The 25,552-nt window shown below is 41.2% G+C and overlaps 3 protein-coding genes across 3 annotated transcripts; all 3 read right to left on the bottom strand.

The window, feature by feature from the left end:
* Nucleotides 1–1,822: 1,822 nt before the first annotated feature.
* hoxa11b (homeobox A11b) lies at nucleotides 1,823–3,778 on the bottom strand. The gene is given in 4 exon segments (XM_030102565.1): nucleotides 1,823–2,055; nucleotides 3,021–3,665; nucleotides 3,668–3,763; nucleotides 3,766–3,778. Coding segments are annotated over 4 exon segments (987 nt in total).
* A 5,949-nt stretch (nucleotides 3,779–9,727) lies between these two features.
* Nucleotides 9,728–10,788, bottom strand: hoxa13b (homeobox A13b). Its single transcript, XM_030102569.1, has 2 exons — nucleotides 10,155–10,788; nucleotides 9,728–9,966 (listed from the first exon to the last, which is right to left on the bottom strand). The coding sequence occupies exons 1-2, from the start codon at nucleotides 10,786–10,788 to the stop codon at nucleotides 9,728–9,730; spliced, it is 873 nt and encodes a 290-aa protein (XP_029958429.1).
* Nucleotides 10,789–14,107: 3,319 nt separating this feature from the next.
* hibadhb (3-hydroxyisobutyrate dehydrogenase b) lies at nucleotides 14,108–21,901 on the bottom strand. The gene is made up of 8 exons (XM_030102563.1): nucleotides 21,810–21,901; nucleotides 19,705–19,865; nucleotides 19,505–19,614; nucleotides 19,303–19,424; nucleotides 15,725–15,858; nucleotides 15,474–15,550; nucleotides 15,236–15,392; nucleotides 14,108–14,746 (listed from the first exon to the last, which is right to left on the bottom strand). Exons 1-8 carry the CDS (start codon nucleotides 21,877–21,879, stop codon nucleotides 14,588–14,590), a joined length of 990 nt encoding a protein of 329 aa, XP_029958423.1. The 5' UTR covers nucleotides 21,880–21,901; the 3' UTR covers nucleotides 14,108–14,587.
* Between the last annotated feature and the right edge of the window lie 3,651 nt (nucleotides 21,902–25,552).

Below are 25,552 nucleotides of genomic sequence, written 5' to 3'. Positions count from 1 at the left end.
CCTTAGTGAATCCCTGAGACGGTGATTTAGTATTTTAAAGCAGCTGAACGGCGAGTCAAACTTCTGTTATATCTCAATTCACGGCAATGACATTGATCTGAGGAGCGCCACCCAGTGGCCGCGGACGCCGCAGCACAACACGGGCCGAATATTCCTGCCACTGTAAGATGCTGAAAGAAATGACGCAGGAAGGGTCCGTGAACACAACTTTCAATGCTTCCAGCCGTTGTTTTGCAGCCCCTTAGTCACAGTTAATAACCTTGGTCTCAGACGCTTTATTGCACTACACTCCAAATGCTCCAGACGAATCCGCGTTTTATGGCCAAGTTACTGGAGCAACTGGGAGGATGTGCTGCAATCAAAGCGGAATTCCTGGGAGCCTCACAGGATGCACAGTATAAGGAAGGCACAAGGACCCCTATTAGCTTATGACAGGCCATTCAAGCTCTTCTCAAGAGCCTGATGGTGGACAGTGACACAAAGCCACCTGAAACCAACGTTTGCATTTTTTTTTAAATGTGCCATTTCCTTCATTTGCAAATTAACACACTTATTCATAAAGTGACTTTATTGCTTGTTCATAAACAATTTTATTTATTTTCTTTTTTTGTATTTAAACCCTTCAGATAATAAATGAATGAGGAGTTTGTTGTGGCTGCATGAATGATGGAAGGCTCTGCATTTATTTTTATTCATCTCAGTGCCAATGCTTGATGGATCAAGATTCAGCTTACTCTTGATTTTGAGAAGATGTGTTTGTTGGATGTGAAACGTGTGTCAAAACTGCTTCAGTGGGCTCCAACAGTCGTGGTAGGTTTTTAAAAAACACAGCCAGTGGACACCCCACCCCCCAAAGAAATGAATCAACCCTTTGTAATGGATATCAAAAAATAGCTTCAGCAGATCCTATTTCCAGCCATTAAGGAATAAAAAAGCATCAGACACAGATCTCACGCATCTGATACAATCCACGTGCTGGCATATAAAACAGAATATGGGATTATGTTTCATTTGGGGATTTTGTCCTTTTACCAGCGGTTTGCCCTTTTGGATGAAGTTGGGGAATAATCCAACTTTACGGCGAAGAGCTCAACAAAGCGCTTGTGTTGAGAATGAGACAAAGATGTTAAATATCACATAGTCTTATATTTAAATGCAGGAGACGAGCAAACTGTCTCTGTGTGGGATTATACCTTAACTCGTTTAATTCTGACCGGTATTATTCGAAGCGGCTGCGTCACGATGAGACTCCAAAAATACGCAAAAAAGATTTCCACCAAATTTGTATTTGCGTATTGACCAAGGCTTAGACGAATGAAAATAAATGTCCTCTTGTACGTTTCGTGTTAAAAATGTCTTTCTGAAAAGATGCATGTGCGTGCGTAAAGTGGGGAAATAAAGTGTCAAAAGAAGTTGGACTTTTTTTTAATGAAAAAATACAAGAAAAACGTGTAAGTGCGCAAAACTGGGAAGCAAATTTTAATTTCGTGGGGAAAAATCGTGGTGCTTTTTTTCCTTTGAGAAGGAAATACACACGTTACTGTGTGTTATTAAATAACGTCAAGAAAATTCAAAGACACATCTGGTTTTCTGCGTAAACACAACATACACACAACTCATTTCAAAATGTGGAAAATAGCTGTCAAGTAGAATAATAATAATAATAATAATAATAATAATAATAATAATAATAATAATAATAGTTTGGCACATTAAAACCTGATCATATCTCCAGGTAATGCTAATGGTATAGATGTGTGTCAATGAGTTGGGTGCGTGGCTGCAGTCTTTGTTCAGTTTTTTTTTTTTTTTTTTTTTTTTTTTATAGGAGGGGGTTCGTGGTGTAGTACTGTAAACGGTCTCTGTTCAGTTTCTTCTCCTTCATCCTCCTGTTTTGAAACCAAATTTTGACCTGGCGATCTGTCAGATTGAGCATCCGTGAGAGCTGCAGACGCTTCTCCTTGTTGATGTAAACGCTGAAAAAGAATTCCCTCTCCAGTTCTCTGATCTGATACTTGGAGTATGGACATCTCTTCTTGCGCGTCCTCTGGCCATCTGTAACACAATGAAATAAAAAAAAAAGACAGATTCAAAGTTCACGTTGTCAGATATCACATACAGTCAGTGTGGAATCATTTGTCACTTTGACTCAGTGGTGGTGGTCTCTGGAGTTCAAGTGTCTCCCTCTCCTCTCGTCTCGGGCCCTGCAGCACCGGCGTTTGTAAACAAAGCTTGATAGTGGAACATGTTGGGCACGAGGGATTGTGTGTCGGAAGTTGTGAAAACTTGGTTAAAAAAAGAAATATGTAAAACCATACTTGGGTTTTAGGAGTTTGGGCATGGGCCTGACCCAAACATGGGGGATCATGTATCTGATACGCTTTTAGGGTGCGTTTTTTATTTCACCCGGGGTATAAGAGATGTTGTTTTAGTCTTAGTGAAGCAAATTCCGTCACGGAAAAACAGTTGTTGGATTAAATCCTCGCAAATCCAGTGAATGTGTAAATATTTGTCTTAGGAAGCTGAGTTAAAACTCAAATCTTGTCCAAAGTCAGGGGGAAATGCTTACTGAGCTATCCTTTGCCCAGCACGAATAAATCAAATCCTAAATGAAAAACTAAACACATGAGACGTGCTTCAGAAATCCCCTCAGCCTACACACACACACACAAATGTGGCAGACTTCGCTGGAAATGTTTACATTGTTGTTTTACTGACATTTAGGTAAAAAATAAACAATCTAGCATGAGAGTTGTTTTTTACAGGCTCATTTTACAGGCGGACATATGGAGGTAAACGTGGAGATCTTGTTTGAAATCTTCAAGACAAGCTTAACGCCAAAGTCTTCACGGCCAATTTCAATCCCAAGCACGTGATCTTGTAGTTTATAACATAGTTTTGTTATAGGGTAAATCTGCAGGCCCTCCATAAACCTTACGTGCTTATAAAAGTGCATATAAAAGGCTTTTAAGAGCACCGCGTTGGGTTTGTTTCTGCGTGCGTGAAGCAGGTCGACTCACTGCTGCTCTTGCTCTGCTTCTCCTCGCTGTGTCCGGAGGAGGACTTGGGGCTGCAGCTCTCCGCCGTGTCCGAGCCCGGGTGCGCGGGAGCGGGGCTCGCCCTGGCGTGTCTGTCCGTGTCCGCCGCCGCCGCCGCCGCCGCCTGCGCCGCGTGCGTCGCCGCGCCGCCGGTCTCCGCGCTCCCGTAGGCCGTGTCGAAGAACTGGTCGAACGCCTGCGGCAGGACGCCGTTCCTGCCGACGCTGCCGTAGAAGCCCGGCGCCGGGTTGGAGGAGCCCGGGTGGCTGGCGCCGGAGCCGCTTTTCACCAGGATCTCCCCTCCCCGAGAGGCCGGGCTCGTCCAGCTGTCCCTGTGCACGATGTCCTCAGCGTAGCAATGCGATAGGCTCCCCCTGCTGTGGTGCCATTTACTTGAAGTATCAATGCCATAGTCTCTGAAAGCCACATCTCTGACGGACGGGACCTGTGGCAGCGCTGAGGACTGGTAGGAGTAGGTCATGGGGCAAGAGGACTGGCTCTGGGTTAAATAATGAGGGAGACCCGGGAAGTCCGCTCCGGAGACGTAGTAAGTGCAGCTCGGTAAATACATATTGGAGCCAGAAATCCGCTCATCAAAATCCATATTCTGCTGTGAGAACCTGCTATAATAATCCGCGCATAGTTCCTCCGCGACGCTGCGCTCCAGTCACTTTGAGGCAGACTGGTGGAGCAGAAATCCTTAGACGTACAAGCTGACGTGGGGATCCATCTCTATCCATTCCTGAGGGCCAAAGCCATGTGACCACTGGCACAAAATGACAGATAGCCTACGTCTCGACGTGTAGACTACAAGAGAGTCAAAGAGTTTATAAAGTAGACCTTTGCCTGTGTGGATAAATACTGAAAGGGAACTTTTTGCTCAGGAAGATTTTGAGAGTTATTGAAGGAGCCGGATCAAGCTTTGACTGTGGATTTTTCTCTCGGGATCTTTATTTCTGTCCGTGCCTGTAACTGTTGTTGTTAAAATTATCATATTACACGGTGGGAAAAGGCTGGGAAGTGTATTTAATTTCACGCCAAGCTGCTTAACCTGGAATTTATGCTGATAAGTTTTTAAACCTAACCCTCAACTTAACCCTCACCTTAACCTCCGAGGACACATCTGATCGCTTTTAAAGATGAAGATCGCTTTTTTTTTTCCACCATGAAGGCAACAGCATGATGCAGACTTTGCTTTTCAGACTTTGTGGCACAGATGACAACCATAGCAGATCCATTTTCGAACTTGAGGCTTTACCACAACACACATGCGCAGTTTTTTTTTGCGAGATATTCGGGATTAATTAAGTCTCGCTTTTACTTAGAATTATTTTAATTGCGCTGCCACAGAAAGGTTATGAATCCGCCGTGTGACCATGAAGATTTAATATAGTTACCAGGTTATATATAGACCAATCTAGTGCACAAGTGGTGGAGCAGTGTGAGTCATACTGCACTTTTGTCAGGCACCAGTCCAGGTTCGTACCCAGGAACAAAAAGACAATAGATTGTAAAGTGAGGCTTGTTTATCCCCTTCTCATTGTTACTGTGCGTTTGTCTCCATCGGCATTTTGAGGCTCACTGAACCATCCCAGGTCTAGACTCTTGCATTATCCTTACATATATGACCACATGCATGAGAATTTATCTGTTTTTTTTTTATGCAAAAAAAGAAAAAAAAAAGTGCACGCATGTCTGTTTTGAACGGGTAAACTTGTGCGCAATGACGCGTTCAGCTGGATTCCTTGCATACTTAAATAAAGTGTCTGTGTAAAATTAGAAGAAGGTCAGGGGCACTGTTGAAGAAGTTCATATAAGGTTAATCCGCTGATGGTTTCTTGGTGAAACAGGCATTAATGTAGACGCATATAAGCTGTTCACGAGCTATGAAAAATAGAAGCATTTGCCGGAGGGGCTCCGGTCTTTGCATCGCCTGCTCTCTCTTTGCAACGCCCAATATATAAACCTTTGGACACGGGCTATTTCCCACACTCCAATCCATTTTCATTTGTCATCACTGTTGAGTGTAAGTGGACACATGTGTCACATATCACTAATCCTGTTATGCAGCCAATTTTGGAATTTAGTCGAAATTCACGTTTTGCACATCAAAGCCTGGGAATTTGTCATCTGCAGGGAAGCATTAGGAGACTGTAATATTTCACTCTGGCCAAGTGCTTGGCTGCTTGGCTTCAAGGGAGTGACCTTCACCCATTGTGTGGGTTATAACTGTGAAAGTGCTATTCTTTAATCGAAGAAAATGGTGATATGTGCATTTTTTTGTGTGTGTAATCTTGACATAGGCAGCAGGAGGAATACAGCAGGAGATCAGCAGTTTGTCACAAGTAACTTTTTTTTCTGTAGTTGTACCCACAAAAGTAAATTAAATGCTTATGAAGTCCAGATATTTACTTTGTTTGAAATAAATAGGACATTTTGATGATTGGGTGAGCCACAGCAATTTTATACTCACTCTAGGGTGGGAGTGACAGGATATGTAAATTTATAGTTATTTCAATCTTTTTTTTTCTCACTGGTTTCATTTCATTGGATATCAAGTCGAAATATTATGAAAAAGTTTCCTCCCCTCCTGTAGCCCAACAATAATACAGTATGGACGTTTTTCTAAATTGGGCTACAAAGAAAGTAGATGGAGGCCGCATGTGGTCCGCGGGCCACCGGGTGCACGTCTGCTATAGGAGGAGTGAGCCACGTTATTAGTCGCAAGCTGCATGGGCATTTTTTTTTTCTGGACTCAAAACGGTCAAGATCTTTTTTTGAAATCACGTAGATTCATTTCGCCTTGGATAATAATCAGGTGTACTGCCTCAAAAAATTAGGACGCATTAAAGCAGATGATCAGATTACATTTTACAGCTCCCCAAATGTTGATATTAAAATATTAATATTGATATTTTGTTAAAATATGAATATTAATATCAGAAAAAAGTGAAAGCTTATCTTATCAATATTTTCACAACACACAAAAACGTGACACTCACTGTTGGTCAGTGTGAGGGGAATGTTTTTGAAAATACAAACTGTTTACTTGGGTTTCCCAGAAATTTGGGCCCACACTTTGGGAGGAATGTGGTTTCTTTTAACGGCCTGAAAAAGTGGCCTGCAGCTCCTGCTTTTCCTGGCTCCTGGGGTTTGTTCCACAACGGAGCCCTTTCTAATGTTTCTGCAAAAATCCCCCGAAATGTGCGAAGTAAACCCAGAACAACAGAGAGATGATGGAGTGATTGTTGGTTTTTCTTCAGATCTGTGACACATCTATTGTTTCAAAGCAAAAATAGATATATTCAATATATTGCTGTTTTTAAATTACATTTCAAATAGTTTAAATGTTTAAAATACTTTTTTTCGATGCAGTGTTTTGCACACTTGTTAAATAATGTGAATTTTGTGCGTTGTGTGCGACTTCAAGTAATCGTTAAAAAGAAAAACAAACTTTTCAGAATTTTGAAAAAAATCTCAAAGTTATTTAATGAATAAGAACCAAAAAAAAATGTCTTGACGATTCTTCTTTTTCTGATCGTTTTCATGCGCCGAAATAATAACTGCAAAACACACAAACTTATGGAAAGCCATCTTCTGCGATCAGGCTGCAGAGACAAGCAGTAATAGATGGAGGAGTCTGACAACATCTGGGGGGCCGAGGCGGAAACTGGGCACTTTTTAGGAGGTGGGGGGGTCACAGCTGACGCTGCACGCTGTAAAAAAATCACCTAACGAGAAGCCTTAAAAAAAAAAAAAATCACCGATTCTCTGATTTATCCAGAGTCGAGTGTGTCATAAAAGCAGAAACAGTGAGCTCAGTTTAATGGAGTAGAACAGAGAATGTCTTCACTTGAAGTGTGATTTTTGGGCGTGCGCCTCTGTTGTGTTTGCGCGCTGAAGCAGCTTTATTGGATCACAACTTTGCAGGAAAACAAGTTTTTGTGTATGGAAATGAGGAGTTTGCAGGTGGACAAAAAAAAAAAATCTAACACTTTTATATTAAAAAGATGAAACAGTAAATTGGCATCTTTCTCGTTAAAATATGTTCTTTTTCAAATACTCTGCATTAATTGTTTGCATGTGCTTGTATTTGTGGGTGTACTCTGATATTTAATATCCCCACTTGCAATAAACACTTTATTCTTGCGTGAAGTTCATTTGCAATTTAAACAACACAAAACATTGCAAAGTGTCATGAATACATATAAAATATTTATAGATATATTTGTTTGATATTTCTATTACTGTATTCATCTTAATTTGAGGGCTTTTGTTGCTGCGTTGAGACTTTTATGAAGTTATTGTGCATTTTTCAATTCCTCTATTTGCATTAAACTAACAACAGAAGAAATGCTGTCTCCCTGGAGTGGATTTTTATGAAAAGTTTATGTTTTCAAGATGATGCCTCTGTGCTCCTCAGGCCAGCAGCAGCGTGCAGGATGGATTTTGAGGGTAAAGATGCAGTTTTCAATGTGACTGTTAGGTGGAGCAATAACACAGATCGACATGAGAGGACCCCATATCTGCAGAGGATCTCACACACAGTCAGGTTTTCTGACTTCACCTCAAGATTAAATAATATTTACTCCAGAAAACCCTCCCATCTGGAGCCCGAACAAGCCCGCTGAAAGCAGCTGAAACACTTGATAAACCATTTGACGCCCCCCGAATGACACCATGGAGAAGGCCACTCTATCCAAAGCAGCCTGGCCTTGAGCGAGACGATAAACTTGTCTGCGTCTGTTTGTTTGGTGACTTTAACATTGTGCCCGAGCTGAGAGGGTGACGCTCACCAGAGGGTGCTGCCTGGTTACTGTAAAAATATGCCCCTCTTTAATGGCCCTGCTTCATCCTTCATACTCAGCGCGGGGCAGAGCGAGGAGCGGACACGGTTATTTTTACCCTGGCACCCCTTCTTTTTGGCCTGGAGCACCATTACATGATTTATCTGCTTCAAGACAGAATTTTTTTTTTTAAGTGAGGGGCACGAAATTATATTTCCCGGTACAAATAGCTGAGTTGGTTAAGCTTAATTCAACTTTGATTACTTGAAGTGTAACCAATCATGAGCCGAAAATCTGTGCGTAAAAGTCAACACGCAGTTCCATGATTGCGCACGTTTGCTTGGAAACATTTTACTGTTTTAATGTTTGATTTTGATCTTAAATTTACAAGACAAAACAAAGTAGTACATCTTTATCTTAAACTGATCTAATCTGAAAAAGTATTACATTTTCAAGCGCCGAGTTTTGAAAATTACGCAACAAATAATTATAATTTTGGACAAATTTTAGGGTTCTGATTCAGTGTTCATTTATTTTAGAATAAATTAGCCTTAGTTATTATTTAGAAATAATTATATATACATTTTAATAATCACTTGAAATGAAAACGTTTTTTACAGTTGCATTCGCTTTTAAGTTAATTTAGATTATGAGATTTGAAATGAAAGCTCAAAACAGAAACAAAGAGAGAAGAAGAAAACAGCTGTTAATGACTTCACAATTTAGCATTAATCAAGACTTGTACTTTCCAAAGTAAACAAAAAGCACATAACGGAGGTTCTTTCTCTCACACACGAAACTTTTAAAGAGGTGCTGTACTACCAGAGTCTCGCCACTAGATGGCGACACACTCCTGCCGGCTGCAGGCTGCCGCTCTCCTCTGCAGGCCCACATGACCACAAACACCATTTTCACCATAAAATATCGAGAAGTTGCAAGTTTAGCAGACATTTCCCACTGAGGCTGATATTTAGTCTGTTTTCGGATCGATCGAGCATTTTTGTAGAATTTCGAACAAAAAAAATGAGGAATGAAAAAAAAATAAAAAGAAGCTCACACTGCGTCTCTCAAAGATTTATTTATGGAAAAAAACTTTGGCTATTTGCAGTCAAAAACTGGAGGATAGATAATTGCAGTCGTAGTATTTACAAGTTTAAATATAAGCTTCGGCATTATTCTGTGAAATCTTTCTTCAGTGAGAGGCAGAAATTGTAAAAGGCTGGCAGGCAAAGTTATTCTGAGCGAGAACAAATATCAAAACCCTGTATTCAGAAGGAAATCATGTGGAAAAGTGTGCATCAAAATGTTGAAGTAATCTCAGAGATTTCTGTTTCATAATATGAAGTTATAAAAGCTGTTTTTATGTTGAAATGGTTAAAATTTTAAACTTCAAGATTTCAAACTCAGCCATTTAGTTTTTTTTCAGAAATTGAAATTGTTGTGATGAAACAATTAATTTAATTGTGATTTTTTTTTTCTAACTTGATTTTTTTTTGTGCTACAGTAACCACGGAGAGGATACCTTTGTGTTTACAGTGCTATCAACTCGAAAAACGAATCCTTCGTTTCTCTTTTGGCTTCGTTAGATTAAAAAACAAACACAGGTCGGAGGATCTCGTGTTTACAGGCTGAATATCTCATTGTTCAGTGGAAATGATTGCGTCCCACGCAGAGAACCTTAACGATCAGCATGATCCAAACCATTTCCGATCTTCTGTCAAACAGGCCCCATCGACTGGTTCCAATTAAAAAAAAAAAAAGTGAGGAGGGAAATGTGAGGATCAAAAAACAGCCGCTCTGATGGCAACCAAATAGTTCATAAGGTAATAAATTAGAGCAGAGTTTCTGGATGAGAAGGGCATCCGTGTCCGCCTTTCACTTCCTGTTACAGTGTCTCCAGAGCTAACTGGAGCTCTTGAATTTATTGACGACTTTTTTCTCCTTTACGCGCCGGTTCTGGAACCAGATTGTCACTTGTCTCTCTGTCAGGTTCGTCTGCGCGGAAATCCTTCTCCTTTTGTCCTTGGTGATGAATTTATTGGTGGCATACTCTCTCTCCAGTTCTTTCAGCTGCACCTTAGTGTATGGCACACGTTTTTTCCTCCCACGGCGCATCGAGCTGTCTCCACCAGAAATAGAGTCTGTAGACAGAAATGCAGAGTTAGATTTATACCTGACTGGACAACATAGCAAAAGGAAGAATTAAAATCACATATTAAATGTGCTTTTCCCAAATATTTCACTCTCGCTTTGCATGCACGTGTTCTTGCAGGGATTACTGCACAATTTTTTTAATTTTTTTAGGAGGGATTAAAAACACCCACAGTACCTTGTAGCGAGGATTTCCACAGGGGGTTTGACTGTGGTTGCTCCTTGGTGCAGTAAACCTGACCGCTCCACCCGTTGGTGATGGTCCACGGCTGGTAAGGCTCCATGGGCAGCAGCGACTCGTGCCTGGGCTCAGATGGAGCGCTGAGCGCAGGTACGACGGGGACGTCCAGGTAGCTGGGCTGGTACGGGCCCGAGGAATAACCCTGATAGAACGCAAATTCTTTCGCCCTGGTGGAGAACTCCTCACCGGAGACCGACGAGTCCACGTATTTGTCGCCATAGGCGGAGGGCTGCGCGCACGCCTTGACGCCGCTGTGTGACATCCTGCACGGGTAATAGCTGCTGCCAAAGTATCCGTAGGGCAGAGATGCGTTGGGCGAGCTCTGCGTGGCAGAACAGGGGCTGCACTGTTTGCCAGGCTCCCCCATGCCAGACACTGGCACCTCGCTCGCTGTGTAGGTGGTGCTGGGAGCCAGCGAGGTTGGATGCGCTAACAAATTCCTGCACTGGTTTGCAGCAAAATTGCCTCCGGTAAATCCCTCCATGTTCTTGCTTCTTTCATCCAAGCCGTTGTCGTAGAGAAACATCACCGGGTCAATCCAGTGCGAGTGGAGGAGCAGCGAGGCGGTCATAGCATGCCCTACATTGAGACGACCAACTCTTTTTCAAAATCCCCTCGACTGAGCAGAGACAGGGACTCCGGCAGAGTAACGATACCAACACGCCTGAGTACATAAAGATCGCGAGGTTATTGGCCGGGGCCAAGCACGTGATATGCAAAGGAGATGATAAACGTCTAGACATCAGATAATGCAGATCAGGCTGCGTGTTAGTGGAGATACTGAACATCAGTGGGGTTTTTTTTTAAACCAATAAGACCAGAGAGGCTTATAATTTCAGAATATATTAAGATATGGTATTTTGATAGGGATTGAATGTCAACACTTATATTACTGCAAAACAAACGTTTTCTTAATAAACTGGTAATAGATAACCAGAGAAATAAAGAGAGTGATATATTATCTGTATTTTTACGCAGGTTTGTAGTGAAGTGTGCCAGTTTGCTCCTTTTGCGGATAATGTGTAAAAGCTTTCGAATGCCACTTGTTTCTAGTTTCGCATTAAAATAGTTGTACTTTCTTGCACTTCAGGGAAGTCTGCGGATTTCAACGACACTTCATTTTACGCACTTTATTTTTTTTATTTTTTTGTGAACTGGTTGTTAAGTTGTGGATGTATGCGCAATCATTACGCAGGGATATTTACACAATTTTAATTTATTTAAAATGCGCTCTATGGAATCATTTCTAGTATAACTCTACCCCCCACATTTTGCGCAACGACGGGCAGACGCAAATGCGAGTATATTGTTACCAAAAACGTGTCCACATTTTGCTGAGCTCTTTCTCAGGCGAGTTTGACGCGTCTGGAGGCCAAGGTCAAGTTGAATGTTTCAGCCTTGCCAAGCAGGCACTTTTAGAGAGAAGGGAAAAGAGCAAAACGCACGACTGGAGCCTACATGGACAGACTCAACTGGATTTCTTTTTCTTTCTTTCTTTCTTTTTTTTTTTTTTATGACGAGTAACTTTAATTCGGCTCCTTCTTCATTCGGCAGACTTTGCAAATAAGCAGGCCGGAGAGGAAAATCCAGTGGCACGACAAATGCAAATTAAAGCTGAAATATTTCTGAGTAAAAAGAGACTTTGGGGATTAATGTCATTCCAGAAGTTATTTAGGTGGACTCGTTTAAAAAAAAAAACTCCCTTAAATCTTACATTAAAACCACACATAAACAACACAAATACACACAAGCGTTTGCATCTAAATAAATTCCTTCAGTTTTTTTTTCTCACAGCTGCGTGGGAGCACTGTGTGGTCAATATGGGCCTGAGTGACTAACAAACTGTTTTACCATTCAAAATTTCATTTTTTACCCCCACATCAGTATTTAAAGTCGAGACCACAGAAGCAGGCGAATGTGTACCCAACTAAATTTGAGCACCTTTTTATTTTTAATAGAGTTTTCCCACCTTTTTAGGCTGTAAATCTTTATGGCCCAAGTTCATAGCTCGTAGGCAAGAGTGAGTAGTCCAGTCTGCACACAGAAGAAAAGAGCATCATGTTTTTAGTATTTTTTTTTCTTTTTGGTAAGTGCATGTTCTCGATTTTTTTCGGTTTTTATTGCATTGTCTTGGTAAACGAGCCGAAAGCCGCTGTTTATTGAACACTACGCCGCGTAGGATGTAGTGAACAAAGCGGACGCACGGGATAAGTTTGGTTATAAAAGCGTCCGAGAGCAAAAAAAAAAAAAAAAAAAGAAAAAAAAAAGAGTGAGAGCTGGATGAGAGTGAGCCAGGATGTTCACACATCTGATGGCTTTCTGGACGCAGCGCAGCGCGCGCATGGCGCAAAGCGTGCGCAATTCATCCAAGAATCAGTCCCCAAACAGGGCCCATTTTATATCAACACACCACACACACACACACACACACACACACACACACACACACACACACACACACACACACACACACACACACACACACACACACACACACAACTCACTAAATGTTAGGCTGCTATGGAAGCACAGACCAACACAAATATGATCCACGACTAAATTTATCACACGCAACGATCAGATTTCTGATTTATATGTAATCATTAAAGGTGTTGTCTGGTTTTTAAAAAGACGTATCAATTTAATCTGAGACATTTCGTCACGTTACAATCAATAACATGTTGAACTCGTGGAATCAGACAACTTAACACTTTTTTACTTGCGTCAAAAAAACACATTAGACTTTTTTTGCGGTTTATATCTGCAAAGTTCATAAATCCAGCAGAATTTGACACTTTCAAAACCGGATTAAGAAACAGATAATTTATAAACGTATTTAAATCCTGCAACAGTAAATAAGTTTCTTGACTTGTTAGGATGATTTTTTTCCCTTCCACATAAACTGTTTGACCAACATTTCTGCAAAGATGCGCGTATTTTTCGGCACACGTTTGAATTTCCATACAATCATGTACACCAGCAAAGTTTAGGAAACACGATCAGGCTCGTGAATGCAGATCCTGTTGAAAACAGTGAAGATGATATAACTTGGAGTGTGTGTGAGTGTGTGTGTGTGCGCTGGAGGCCTGAGACCAAAGTGCTGCTCTGTTTGCAGCACCCATCAAGCAGATGACAACCCGGCTCTCGGCCAACAGTGCTTAATGGACTTTTTATGGGTTTGTCTTGTGATCGGCTGACCTGTGGCACCTTGGCCCCTCGGTGGTTCTTGGGGAGCTGCAGATCAGAAACATTCCGCCCTCCTTCTCTGGTGTTGGGGACAGAAAAGAAGAACAGATCCCCAAATTAATGAGGCGGGCTGCACGATGCAAAGGGAGACGCCTGCACGGGTTTGGAGGTAAACTGAGAAGGCCAGGATGCAAAAAAAAAAAAAAAACAAAAAAAAAAACGGGGCACATTTATATTAGAAGGGACATCGGCTTCAGATTTCTATCAGTTTGGGGAAATGAAGGTAAATTCTTACCTGTGATCCTAAATTAGCACAATGAAATCTAACATTTGAGAACCATTTACTGGCTCTCAGACTGACTGGAGTAAAATATGTGCAGCACCAAGCTGAACAGACCTCATTTACAATTTAAATCGCCATTGTATGAAGCAGGAAGGGTTTTTCTTCGTCTGCTTTTGCAGTCTGGCTTCATTTTGATGAAAGTTTGTGGCATACAATTGTTCAGGATTTCCAAAAAATAAGAAAAAAAAAGTTCATCCAAAGTCTTTCTGTATCAGTTGAGAGACAAATAACCAAAAATACTGAAAAAAATGAAGTTCAATCTTCTTTTTATGTGTATGTAAACATTTAATGTCAAGTAAACATGAAAATGAGGACAGTGAAGTCATTCATGTCAACAATTAACACAAGTGCAAATTTTTTTCCTTATTTATTAATCAGTAATGATATGACACACAGAGTAACAATTCCAAAGTCATGTCCCCTATGACCAGAGAAAAACAAAAACAGGAAAAAAAAAAAACAACAGCATAAAGAAATGACAAACAAATGATAAATATGTGACAGACTGAACTGTTTGTAGTGGTGCAGCCTGCAGAGACAGTGACCGGGGAGCTGAACAAACATTTCCTAAAACCTGACAATCGGAGTGTTTCGTGATTTCTTTTCTTTCCCTAAAAATCTATATCAATATATGCGTGATTTCTCACGAGAGAGAGAGAGAGAGAGGAGATCTCGTTAGCTGTCACACAGTGTGGGGAGCTCTCCGGCCTTCATTTCTTTCACGACACCTCGGGGAAAAAGAAAGAGCTCCCTGTGGTGAAACGCACCCTGACTATGCTACGTTAGTCCTGTGCACGGCTGGGCATGGCAGAAAAGGCTGTGGACGGAGTGGAGGCGGACTTCACTGGCCCTCCTCCTCGCGCAGGAACTGGAATACGGAGGAGAAGTCTTTACTGGCGTAGCCGCGCGCGCACATCATACGGTAGATCTGATGGGCCAGGGAGCCCAGCGGGACCGGGGTCTTTGTGTTGGTGGCTGTGTTCTGCGCGAGGCCCAAGTCCTGACGGAGAAAAGCAAACATACATTAGAAGAGCCGACTCAACTGAAAATTAAATTCTGAAACCAAAACCACAAGTCCGCACACACCAAAGAGCGTCGCTCTGTGTTGTAATAATTCGGGGCCTGGTCCCTTTCAGAAGGCATGTAAACGACTGCCGAATAGCTCAACGGATTATTTTAAGTATTATGGCCGACATAGAAGCTCTTTATTGTAACACTGTCAATGAAATAACTATTAAATACACAATATATGAGACAAGTGTGCGCATGCCCACACACACACACACACACACACACGCACACGCACACGCACACGCACACACACAAACGAGAGCAGGGTTATTTCATGCAGAATTAATACATTTCCTATCTTGTCTGGTCCAAAAATAACACAACCTTCAACAGTAAAGTCTCTTCAGATTACTAAGAGGAAACTGTAAGTTTTACAACCACAAAATCATATCTGTGCTGCCAAGATTTGTCAGCGGACCTTCGCCATGAGCTGCGTGCCAAAGCCTCCCTGGTAGTTGTTTCCCGAGGGGACGCCCTCCATGACTCCCGGCACCGGGTTGTAAGTGTCGCTGGACCAACACCGGCCTGAACTCATGTTCAGGATTTTGGCCAGAAGTTTTGGATCCAGGCCAAGTCTGGGAATAGAAATAACATTTAGCTTCACATCATGATGGTTTCTTATCAATTCAGCGAGAGCAGAAAGAAGTTTGAGTCACCTGATTCCCAAGTTCATCGTTTCTGACGTCCCAATCATTCCAATAGCTAAGAGCATGTTGTTACAGATTTTAGCAGCCTGCAAAAGCAGAAGACCATAAATTGTAAGTAAATAAGTCAAGCAGTCAATTGAAGAATACATTAACCGGCTGAATAATGGCTTACAGACACAACCACTTATGAAACCACGCAGTCAATCTGAATTACAAATCCATTCAGACAGTTCCTGGCCAACATGGGTTTCTGCTCACACCTGTCCGGTTCCAACTTGACCACAGTAGACCACATTCGCTCCCATGCAGCTGAGCAGCTCTTTGGCAGCAGTAAATTCCTCCTCTGCTCCTCCGACCATGAAAGTCAGTTTACCCGAGCTGGCAGCGCCGACACCTGGGAGGGGGGGGGAGACACGCAGACGTTACGCATGCTTCAAGTTCAAGTCAAATAAACAAAGTGAATATAATCAGATTATTGAGCTTAAAATAAATACTGTTAATCAAAAATAGTTTTCTAAAGTAACTGCATTTGTTGTTTGATTAGCAGAAGCAGGGCATGGTTTGAATAGGTTGTGTTAGCAAGGCTTTATTTACGTTCAAGTTTCAGTAAAATACAGATTCTTGAACATGAAAAGTCCGTTCAAGCTCTCCAGGAACCAAAGTGCTTTCACTATATTTCTACCTTTAAACATAAAATGTTTAAGACATGTTGTGAGTAAAACCAGCTGGAGAGTAAAGTAACACACTACAGACATTATAAAGGAGAGTCTTTATATCCTCTGACATTCTATAGTACCACGAAAAACTAATGGGGAGAAAAAACCTGCAAACAACCACAAAAGTGACAAAATAGGTGTGTGCACTTTAACATGAATTAGACTTCATGATTTTAGAGTGAAAATGTGTTTATACTTATCTTTATAGGAAAAGCACATTATCAGACCAAAATAATTCAAATAAAGTATAAAGTATTTTCTCTGCAAGTCTGAAACATAAAACAAAGAGTTTGAAAAAAAAAAGACAAAGAAAAAATAATTTAGTTATGCTAAATAAATGAAACCAGATGAACCTATATGGTCTGATCTCACTCTGCTCATTAAAAAAAAAAAAAAAAAAAAAAAAAAAGTTCAGTCATTGTTTCCTGAATCTGGAAACAGCTGTGTCTGCATTTCTGGGTACGTCTGAGGATGCATTCAGGTTCACATGGGGTTAGATGCTTCTTAGCAATCGACCAAAACCAGGTGGAAGCTAACAAGGCTGCCAAGAAATTAACCAACGGAGTCTTATAATTAATGTGGAACTTTACAGGAAGCCAACGCGGAGTGGCCGAGATGGGTGCAAAGCGTTTCCCCTCCCTAATCCGCCTGAGCGGTTTGCCTGCAGCATTTTCAATTCAAAGGGTTGAAACGCAGCCTGAGCTGGACGTTATGACAGGAAGAGGTAGAAGAGAAGCACGAGTAAGGGATTCAAAAACCATCTTGAAGAGCTGTAATTCCACATAGAAGAAATCCAGAGTTGTAAATTCACAAGATTGAACAATTGGGTTCATATTTCTAAAGCTGAGGTTTAAGCTTTCAGCCGTTCACTGCGGGGAAAAAAAAGTACTTTCTATCTTTAAGAAATTAAGACAATGAACCCTCGCCAAGCAAAAAAAAAGTCAAATTCAGGGATGAAAAACTGAATAAACGTGTATTTTTCCTCAAATGTAATTCCTTCATTAAAACATCTTTCTCAGTTAAAGCATACCAGAACATGTAGGAGTCCGTCTCCACTTCAGCGAAGCCTTCACCTGAAGTCTGCTCGTCACATTTCAAACTCAACCCTCCTCCTCAGATTTCACCCAGTAAAAAAAATTCCTGCTGACACACATTTCTCACCTCTTCCTTCACTATAGTTGATCATTACCAACCTCTACTGTCGCTATGAGTAAATCAACTAGTTTTCCCCAAGGGTCAAATTGCCATTCTGTCAACTGCATCAACCTAAGAAAACTACTTCGAGACACATGCTGTCTCAATTATGTCGTCTTCTCCATATGTGCTTTCAAGTTTCGGCCTCGACCACACTGCCACTTCTTTTGATTACTGTGAGACGACCGGAGATGTTCGGGCCGTTTCATTTAGGCTCTAAGGGGCTGGTGACTGACGTGCGGTATCAAAGTATGACACGCAGTCGGGTTTGCACCGGTTAAAGTGCCGCCACCGCACACAGAAGTTCAAGGGAGACAGCGGGGCGAGTTTAATCCATGTGCACTGCCATGGGACGGAAGTGTATAAATCATTAGTAATCTTTAGAGCCAGACTTAAAAAAAAAAAAAAGGGCGACTTTGACTCGAAGAAAGTGGCTGTCTTGACATTGACGAGGCCAAGTTCAAACAAACTGTGAATCTGTGTGGAACCCAAAGAAAACCAGAGCGAGTTCTGCAACTAGACGACTGATGTTGCTCCTCTTCTTCCTTCACTGCTGGCTGCTGTTGATACTTTAATAAGCAAACACTTTCACACACTGCGACACTTCACTTTCCTCAATAAAACTTTTAAACATGCTTTTGCTCGGTTACATCAAGTAAAATGAATGAAGATGTCGATGAATCTGCATTTTAATAGTGTAATATTGCAGAGTGGTTTAGGAAAAAACTTGAGAAACATCATTATGATAAGAACGAAGTGACACAAGAAAACCAAATGTAGAAATGAGCTGCAAAAACAAGAAATACGGCCAATAAAAGGAAAGTGATGCATATGGGAAACAACTTAACTAAACACAAAATACACACAGCAAAAATTAAATACTTAACCAAACACAGAAATACTGCCAGCAGCACATAAAACCGAAATTTGTTTGACATCAATTGTTCCCATGTTTGTTTCAAAAGAGAAAAACTTAGCAGCAGATTGATGCTGCAGCGGTCTGTGACTCAGGATTTTAATGAATAGGGGCAAAAACCTAATAACTCTGCCTCATTGCAATAGTTTTTAAAAGCAATGTGTCACAGATTTGTTTTTTAGACCTCCTCCAGTTTAATTTATTTGCATGTTTATTGGTGATGTCAAGCTTTAAGACCCATGCTGGGATGTTTTTGTTCAAAGGCACTTGCAAACTAAGACACAAAGATTTGAATGTACTTCTTCGAAAGTTAAAAAAAAAAAATAATGTATAAAAGCATCCGATAACTACAGAAATGCTAAATTTAACACGCTGTTTTTGTCACATAAAAAAAGGTGCAGTTTCAGGTTTTTTTCTTGTTCAGCTTTTGACAATACCGAGTCTGGCTCTTGAGATGTGACAATAAAAAAAAAGATGCTGCCTGAAGGTTTTCATTACTGCACAATAAAAACTAAACAACTCAGAGTTTTAACACCTGCTTCATGTTGACATTTTGGACTGAGAAGTCACTCGATCGGACCTGGGAATAGTTGGGCTCATTGACCATCAATGAATAGCTGACAGACATCAATGACAAGTTATGAGTGTGGTTAAAACTTATGTGCCTTCTATCTGTAAAGCCACTGGTTTGCACTAAATTTGAGGGCAAACAAAGGTAATAATCCTTAGTATTCCATATGGCCCCACTGGTTAAATGAATAGCGCTTCCCTGCACTGGATCCTGGAGTGACTCAGTATATCATCTTGTGGTAGACAGTGGCGTTAGAAGGCCACACAGTAGCTTCCTACCCTCAGTTTTAAATTGCTGAAGCACGATGCAGAGTTAACTTTTATTCTTCTGGCAAACTTCTTGCATCTTCTAATTCTTAAGGTAGAGATGAGGAACACAAATCTGAGCTATTTCTTTTTTTGTGGTTGCAGAAAAGCATGATTACACAGTGAAAGACATCACCTCCTGATACTGGTGCATCCATAAAAACGGCCCCCATCTTCTCTGCAGCCGCAGCCATTTCTTTGGAAACTGCAGGATCGATGGTGCTGGAGTCAATAAGCAGGGAGCCTTTCTTTACCTTCCTGTTGAGAAAGACAGAGTGTGTTGAATTTAGAGAAGGTGCATGCCATTATCAGCCACGCAGTCTGAGAGCAGTGCGTACTTGAGAATGCCATTGGGTCCAGTGTATACGTCTATGACGTTGGGGCTAGAGGGAAGCATGGTGATAATACGGTCAGCCTTGTCCGCCACCTCAGCAGGATTATCCACAATCTGAGAAACAACAACATCACAGCATTAGAAGAGAGGAGTAAGGAGGAAATCAGTATGCAGAAAGAAGTGAACTCATTCAGCTTGCACTACCTGAGCGCCCAGCTCTTGCAGATCTTTGCAAGACTCTGGAAACACATCCGTAGCAATGACTGGGTATCCATGCTTCAGCAGGTTTTTTGCCATTGGGTTTCCCATATTTCCAAGACCAACAAAGCCCACCTGTGTCTTTGACGCCATAGATCTTCTGGAGACTAGAAAATAAACGCCAAAGGAATTAGAACCAATAACCTGGATCATTATACAGAGAAAACACAGGGTGAAAATTGACACGCATTGAAATACTCAATTTACAGCACGAGTGTCAAAAAAAGGTCAGAAGGCCAAAAACTGGCCCACAAGAGGTTCCAATCTGGCCTGCCAAACCACCAGGAAAATTAATTAAAAAACATTCAAAGAAAAAAACTTTTTTAAAAACACTTTTTTTTTTGTATGAGTAATGGAGACAACAAAACACTGAGATCTGAGCTGAGATACTGGTGATGTTGTCATGAAAATTAGCAAACTAATCTGAAAGACATGCTGTCAGGATGAGTTTGTGAAAAGATGCATAATGCTACTGCTACAGGAGATATTTTTAGGAAGTTTCACTATATTTTACACGGGAACGTTTCATTAAAATGGCTTCATGTTTAGATTGTAGTCTTAATTGTGAAAATATAGACATTGTGATCATGTGTAATCTATGCCAAAGCAAAGAAAAACTTTCAAGTTTAAATTTAAATGTTATTATGGCACCATTTTACTGGTTCGGTCCCCTCAAGATGAAACTGGGTTGTATGTGGCCACTGAACTAAGATCAGCTTGACATCTGTGATTTGCAGGGTTTGAACCACGTGGTAACCTCCAGACCTCAACCCTTGGCATAGCACAAAGCTTTGTCTCCTGGAAATGACCGTTTTGTCATTTCCATCAAAAGATATTACTCTGTAAAGTTGTTGGCATCCATAAGCAATGAAAACTTTTACTCTTTTCATCCTCGATACCATTTTGAAATAACTGATTTCATTGTCCATTAATTTGATGGCAATAGTTTTCCTAAGTAAGAAAATAAGCTTGAGTCTTTTGTGACCCTAAGTTGGAAAAAGCAGCATAGAAAGTGGATGACTTATTCTCGAAAAGGTAAAACAGAATGAGCATCTCAAGCTCCCTGATGCTTCGCGGGATGCGTGGGAGGGTGCAGGGCAGTTTATCACACTTTAAAACCCACCAAATTGAAACATTTATACTTCCTTGAGCAAGAAAACATGAAACTCTAGAATACAGCTGAACAGCGTCAAAATTCTAACATGCAGACTTGACGAGAGGTAGGACAAACATTTTGAATTCAACTGAATTTGGCCTTTGTGAAACAATCTATTTGTATCAAAGGTTGCTTTTCACTGTGTGCTCAAACATGAGTTCACTGAGGGACATTTGACTGGTACACTCCCAACCGATCACTTGTTCATCCCAGGACAAACACAAACAACCACACATGCACATACACACACGTAGCTAGGGGCAAAATAGAGTCACCTCAGCCCCAAGCACATGTTTTTTGGAATGGGAGAAATTCACATATGCACAGGAAGGTCGTGCAAACCTCATACATCCACCGCGAGCTCAAAATCACACTAGATATCATCTCTCTGAGGTGGTGCAAAACACTGCAGCACCATGCCTGCTCTTGGGTTTTAGTAAAGATACAACCGGCCTGAAAGCGGGTTGAATTTGGTAATAAAGTGATAGTATGCTAGTATGAAGCTCCTCTGACATTTCCCATAGGTTCCACTGCTTCTCCAAAGTGGAGGTGACACTCATTACATAACATACCTCAAAGGAAAAACCCGCAGCAAAGATCATGTGGGGATCATTTAAACCCGTTTTAAAACATCATAAACGATAAACTCAACCAAGCTGTCGACCAAACAAGAAGCATGCTGTACAGTAAAGAGTCGTAGAAAGTACACACTCACACACAAGAACACACACATGAACACACACGGACCGAAAAGTAACTTAAACTTCTCTCACAATATTTCAGACTATCCTCTAGCTTTTCAATTCACAAAGGGTGTTCAAAGAGCAACTCGGGTTTCTAGAGAAGGTGTAGAGAGTCGTATAACACGGGCACGGTGTCAGTTTACTCTCCTTACCAAGTGCAAAGTCAACATGCTTGCAGCAGCTCCCCACCAGGAACCGAGACCCTCTCAACACAGCGGCCATGCTTCTTTCCTCTTGACCTGACGCCTGACGTCACTATGCGTACTGTAATGACGGCGGCTTCGTCCAATCAGGTAAGAGATATTTACAGTTTTCCCGCCCCCTTCAGACATTTTCATCCAATCAGATACTGGGGAGGGTTCACAGAGTATTTACTGTATAATCCCAGTGTACACAGAATCAACTCTAGAAAGCAGACTGGAAACGGAACTCAGTTCTTTAAATAATCAAAATGACAAACTGAACTAAAAGCAGGTCTATTCATGGATAAAATATAATGAAAAAATAAAAGAAACATTTTAATTTATAAAACAAGTAATTGCTGTCATTGCTGCTATTCCCTATTTTTTCAAGACATCCTAGAAAACAGTTATAACTGTTTAAAGGCCCTACCTACAAGATCAAAATACATACTTCAGCACTGGTTGTCATGCAAATACAGACAAAATTTGAAGACAAAAAGAATGATAAAATGAGCTCCTCTGAACAACCATAAGTGGGACAGGTATGACAGTGGGAGGCTCGTTTTACAGCAAGTGTCCTGCACTGCCTGCTTTTGGATGTCAACAGCTGTTTGGTAGTGTAAAGTAAAATTAATGAGTAGCTCATTAAAATTCTGTTTTTTTCATGCTTGTTAGGAAAAGTACTTTTAATCACTGTGAGATGAAGATTAATTCAATCTGATATAAAATATATTAAAAAATTGTACCCTGCACACATGCAATCAGATGTATACAAATAATTAATTACACAGTCATATAGGGACAACAAGCACAAAAATAGTTGTAATAAAAAGAACTCAGCTGTAATACTGAGTTGGGTGATAGATAGATAGATAGATAGATAGATAGATAGATAAGACTTTGTAAAAATTGAGTTTTTCACATAATAAATACAAATAATTCATACAATAAAATAATACCACCAATTTACAACAGTGGGAAACACATGACGAGGTGACTATTTTCAAATGTGCAAATGCAAATGTGGAACAGTGTTCCGATAATAATAATAATAATAAATTTAATTTCACAGCACCTTTCTGGGCACTCAAGGACACTTTACAATAAAGATTAAAAACACATTACAAATAAATACAACAACAGACAACATGACACAGAAAACTAAAAAGAGCGATTGAGGCTACAGATGATAAGCAGATTGAAACAGATGAGTTTTGAGTCTGGATTGGAATTGAGGGAGAGAATCAATGTTGCGGATGTCAGGTGGGAGAGAGTTGGGGGGCAGAGCGGCTGAATGCTCTGCTCCCCATGGTGCTGAGGCGGGTGGAGGGCACAGAGAGGTGGAGAGAGGAGGAAGACCTGAGGGAACGTGAGGGGGTGGCAACATGTATGAGATCAGATCGGTAGAGGAGGAAGAGATTGTGGATGGCTTTAAATGTAAACAGAAGTATTTTGAAAATTATCCGGACTTTGACAGGGAGCCAATGGAGCTGCTGGAGGACGGGGGTGATATGGTGAAAGGAAGAGGTTTTGGTGATGATGCGAGCTGCTGCGTTTTGGACCAGTTGGAGCTTATGGAGAGATTTGTGGGGGACACCAAAGAGGACTGAGTTGCAGTAGTCGAGGCGGGAGGTGACGAGGCTGTGAACCAGGATGGCAGAGGTCTGAGGGGTGAGAGAGGGGCGGAGGCGATTTATATTACGTAGGTGGAAGTATGCACACCGAGTAATGTTATTAATGTGGGAGTGAAAAGAAAGTGAGCTGTCGAGGATGACACCCAGACTCTTCACCTGAGGGGAGGGGGACACTGTGGAGCTGTCAATAATGAGGGAAAACCTGTTAGATTTGGAGAGTGTGGACTTGGTGCCAACAAGAAGAAGTTCTGTTTTATCACTGTTTAATTTAAGAAAGTTTGAGGTAAACCAGGATTTGATTTCAGAGATACAGAGGGTGGAGTTTGGTTTGCTGGAGAGATAGAGCTGGGTGTCATCCGCGTAGCAGTGAAAATTAATGCCATGTTTCCGGAAAATGTTGCTGAGAGGAAGGAGGTATATGATGAAGAGGAGGGCCGCAGGACGGAACCCTGGGGTACACCAGAAGAGACGGGGGAGGGCTGAGAGGTGAAGGACTTGAGCTGGATGAACTGAGTGCGGCCAGTGAGGTAGGAGTGAAACCAGTGAAGGGGGGTGATGCCAATGGAGGAGAGTGTATTGAGCAGGATGGAGTGAGAAACGGTGTCGAAGGCTGCACTCAGATCGAGGAGGATGAGGATGGAGATCAAACTGGAATCAGCTGCCATTAAAAGGTCATCTGTGATCTTTATTAGTGCTGATTCGGTGCTGTGGCGGGGACGGAAACCGGACTAGAAACGTTTATAATGACTGTAGTGGGTGAGATGGGAGTGGAGTTGAGAGGCAACAATTTTCTCTAAGATTTTGGAGATGAAGGGAAGGTGAGAAATGGGGCAGAGGTTATTGAAGTTGTTGGGGTCTAAACCAGGTTTCTTCAGAATGGGGCTGACAGCTGCAGATTTAAAAGTAATAATGGACAACTACCATGAGGACTGTGACAACAAACAGTGAATTGAGTGTGAATTTGGTGGCATACAGGAAATGGAAGTTCAATTTAAAACTGCACATAAGTAAATAAGTATTGTCAGCTGTGTTCACAAGCATTAAGGGCTGCATGGTGGTGGTGTAGTTAATGCTCTCGCTTTATAGCGAGAAGGTTGTGGGTTCATAGGCATAGCTCTCTGTGTGAAGTTTGCATGTTAGGCCCCTACATGCCTGGTTATTTTTTCTGAGTATTCTGGTTTCCTGTTACAGTCCAAAGACATGCCTATATGAAATTGACTGATTTCTTTAAATTGCTGTTGATGTTAACATGAGTGTGTGTGTGAATGCCTGTCTCTCTGTGTTTGCTCTGTGTGTGAGTGATGAGTTGTCCAGGGTGTGCCCTACCTTCACCCTTTGTTAGCTGGGATTAGATCCAAAAGCTGGACGGATGCAAGGCTACACTGATGTATAGTGTGGTAGACAGGTTAACTTTGAGTATATGCCAGTCAACAAAACAAACTGACGGCGTCTTGTAATGGTGTAGCTCCACATATTTAAAAAAAAAAACACTAGTGATTAAAGGTGAAAAGTGAATGGAGTGATGAATTGTGTACAGAGTTGGAATGTATGGCTCAGTTGCTTGCAGTCCACAGAACAGACTCATTGGGCATATACCCTGGGGAACAAGGAGTTAGACAGACCTATCCTTAACAACAAATGTGACACATTTCATAAAAAAAAGCCAAAATGTTGTGGCAAATAGATTTAAAACAAATCGAAATAATCCCAATAAGACTTACGGCCCCTTGTGTGACCTAAACCACATGGCAGACTGGCTAAAAGAAGATGGATGTGGATCTAGCAATCCTGTTCAAAGAATGTTGAACATTAAGAACAACACAGTCACAGAATTCAAATGAAAAAATATTAACATCCATCCATCCATTTTCTACCGCTTATCCGGGACCAGGTCGCGGGGGCAGCAGTTTAAGTAAAAAATATTAACAGATATGCAATATATGCAAAATCGGCATATCAATCAAGTTAAGCAGCTCAAACTGTTGTGTTTTAACTGTAAATCAATTTCCATGCATTTATTTAAACCTTGCACATATTAATATTTAATATTTCAATTTTATTCTGATTTATTCTATTCTA

The sequence above is a fragment of the Salarias fasciatus genome, chromosome 11 (genome assembly GCF_902148845.1).
Source record: "Salarias fasciatus chromosome 11, fSalaFa1.1, whole genome shotgun sequence".
In the NCBI taxonomy this organism is placed as follows: Eukaryota; Metazoa; Chordata; class Actinopteri; order Blenniiformes; family Blenniidae; genus Salarias; species Salarias fasciatus.
The sequence above is the reverse complement of the archived record's forward strand: the minus strand, read 5'-3'. Positions and strand labels throughout refer to the sequence as shown.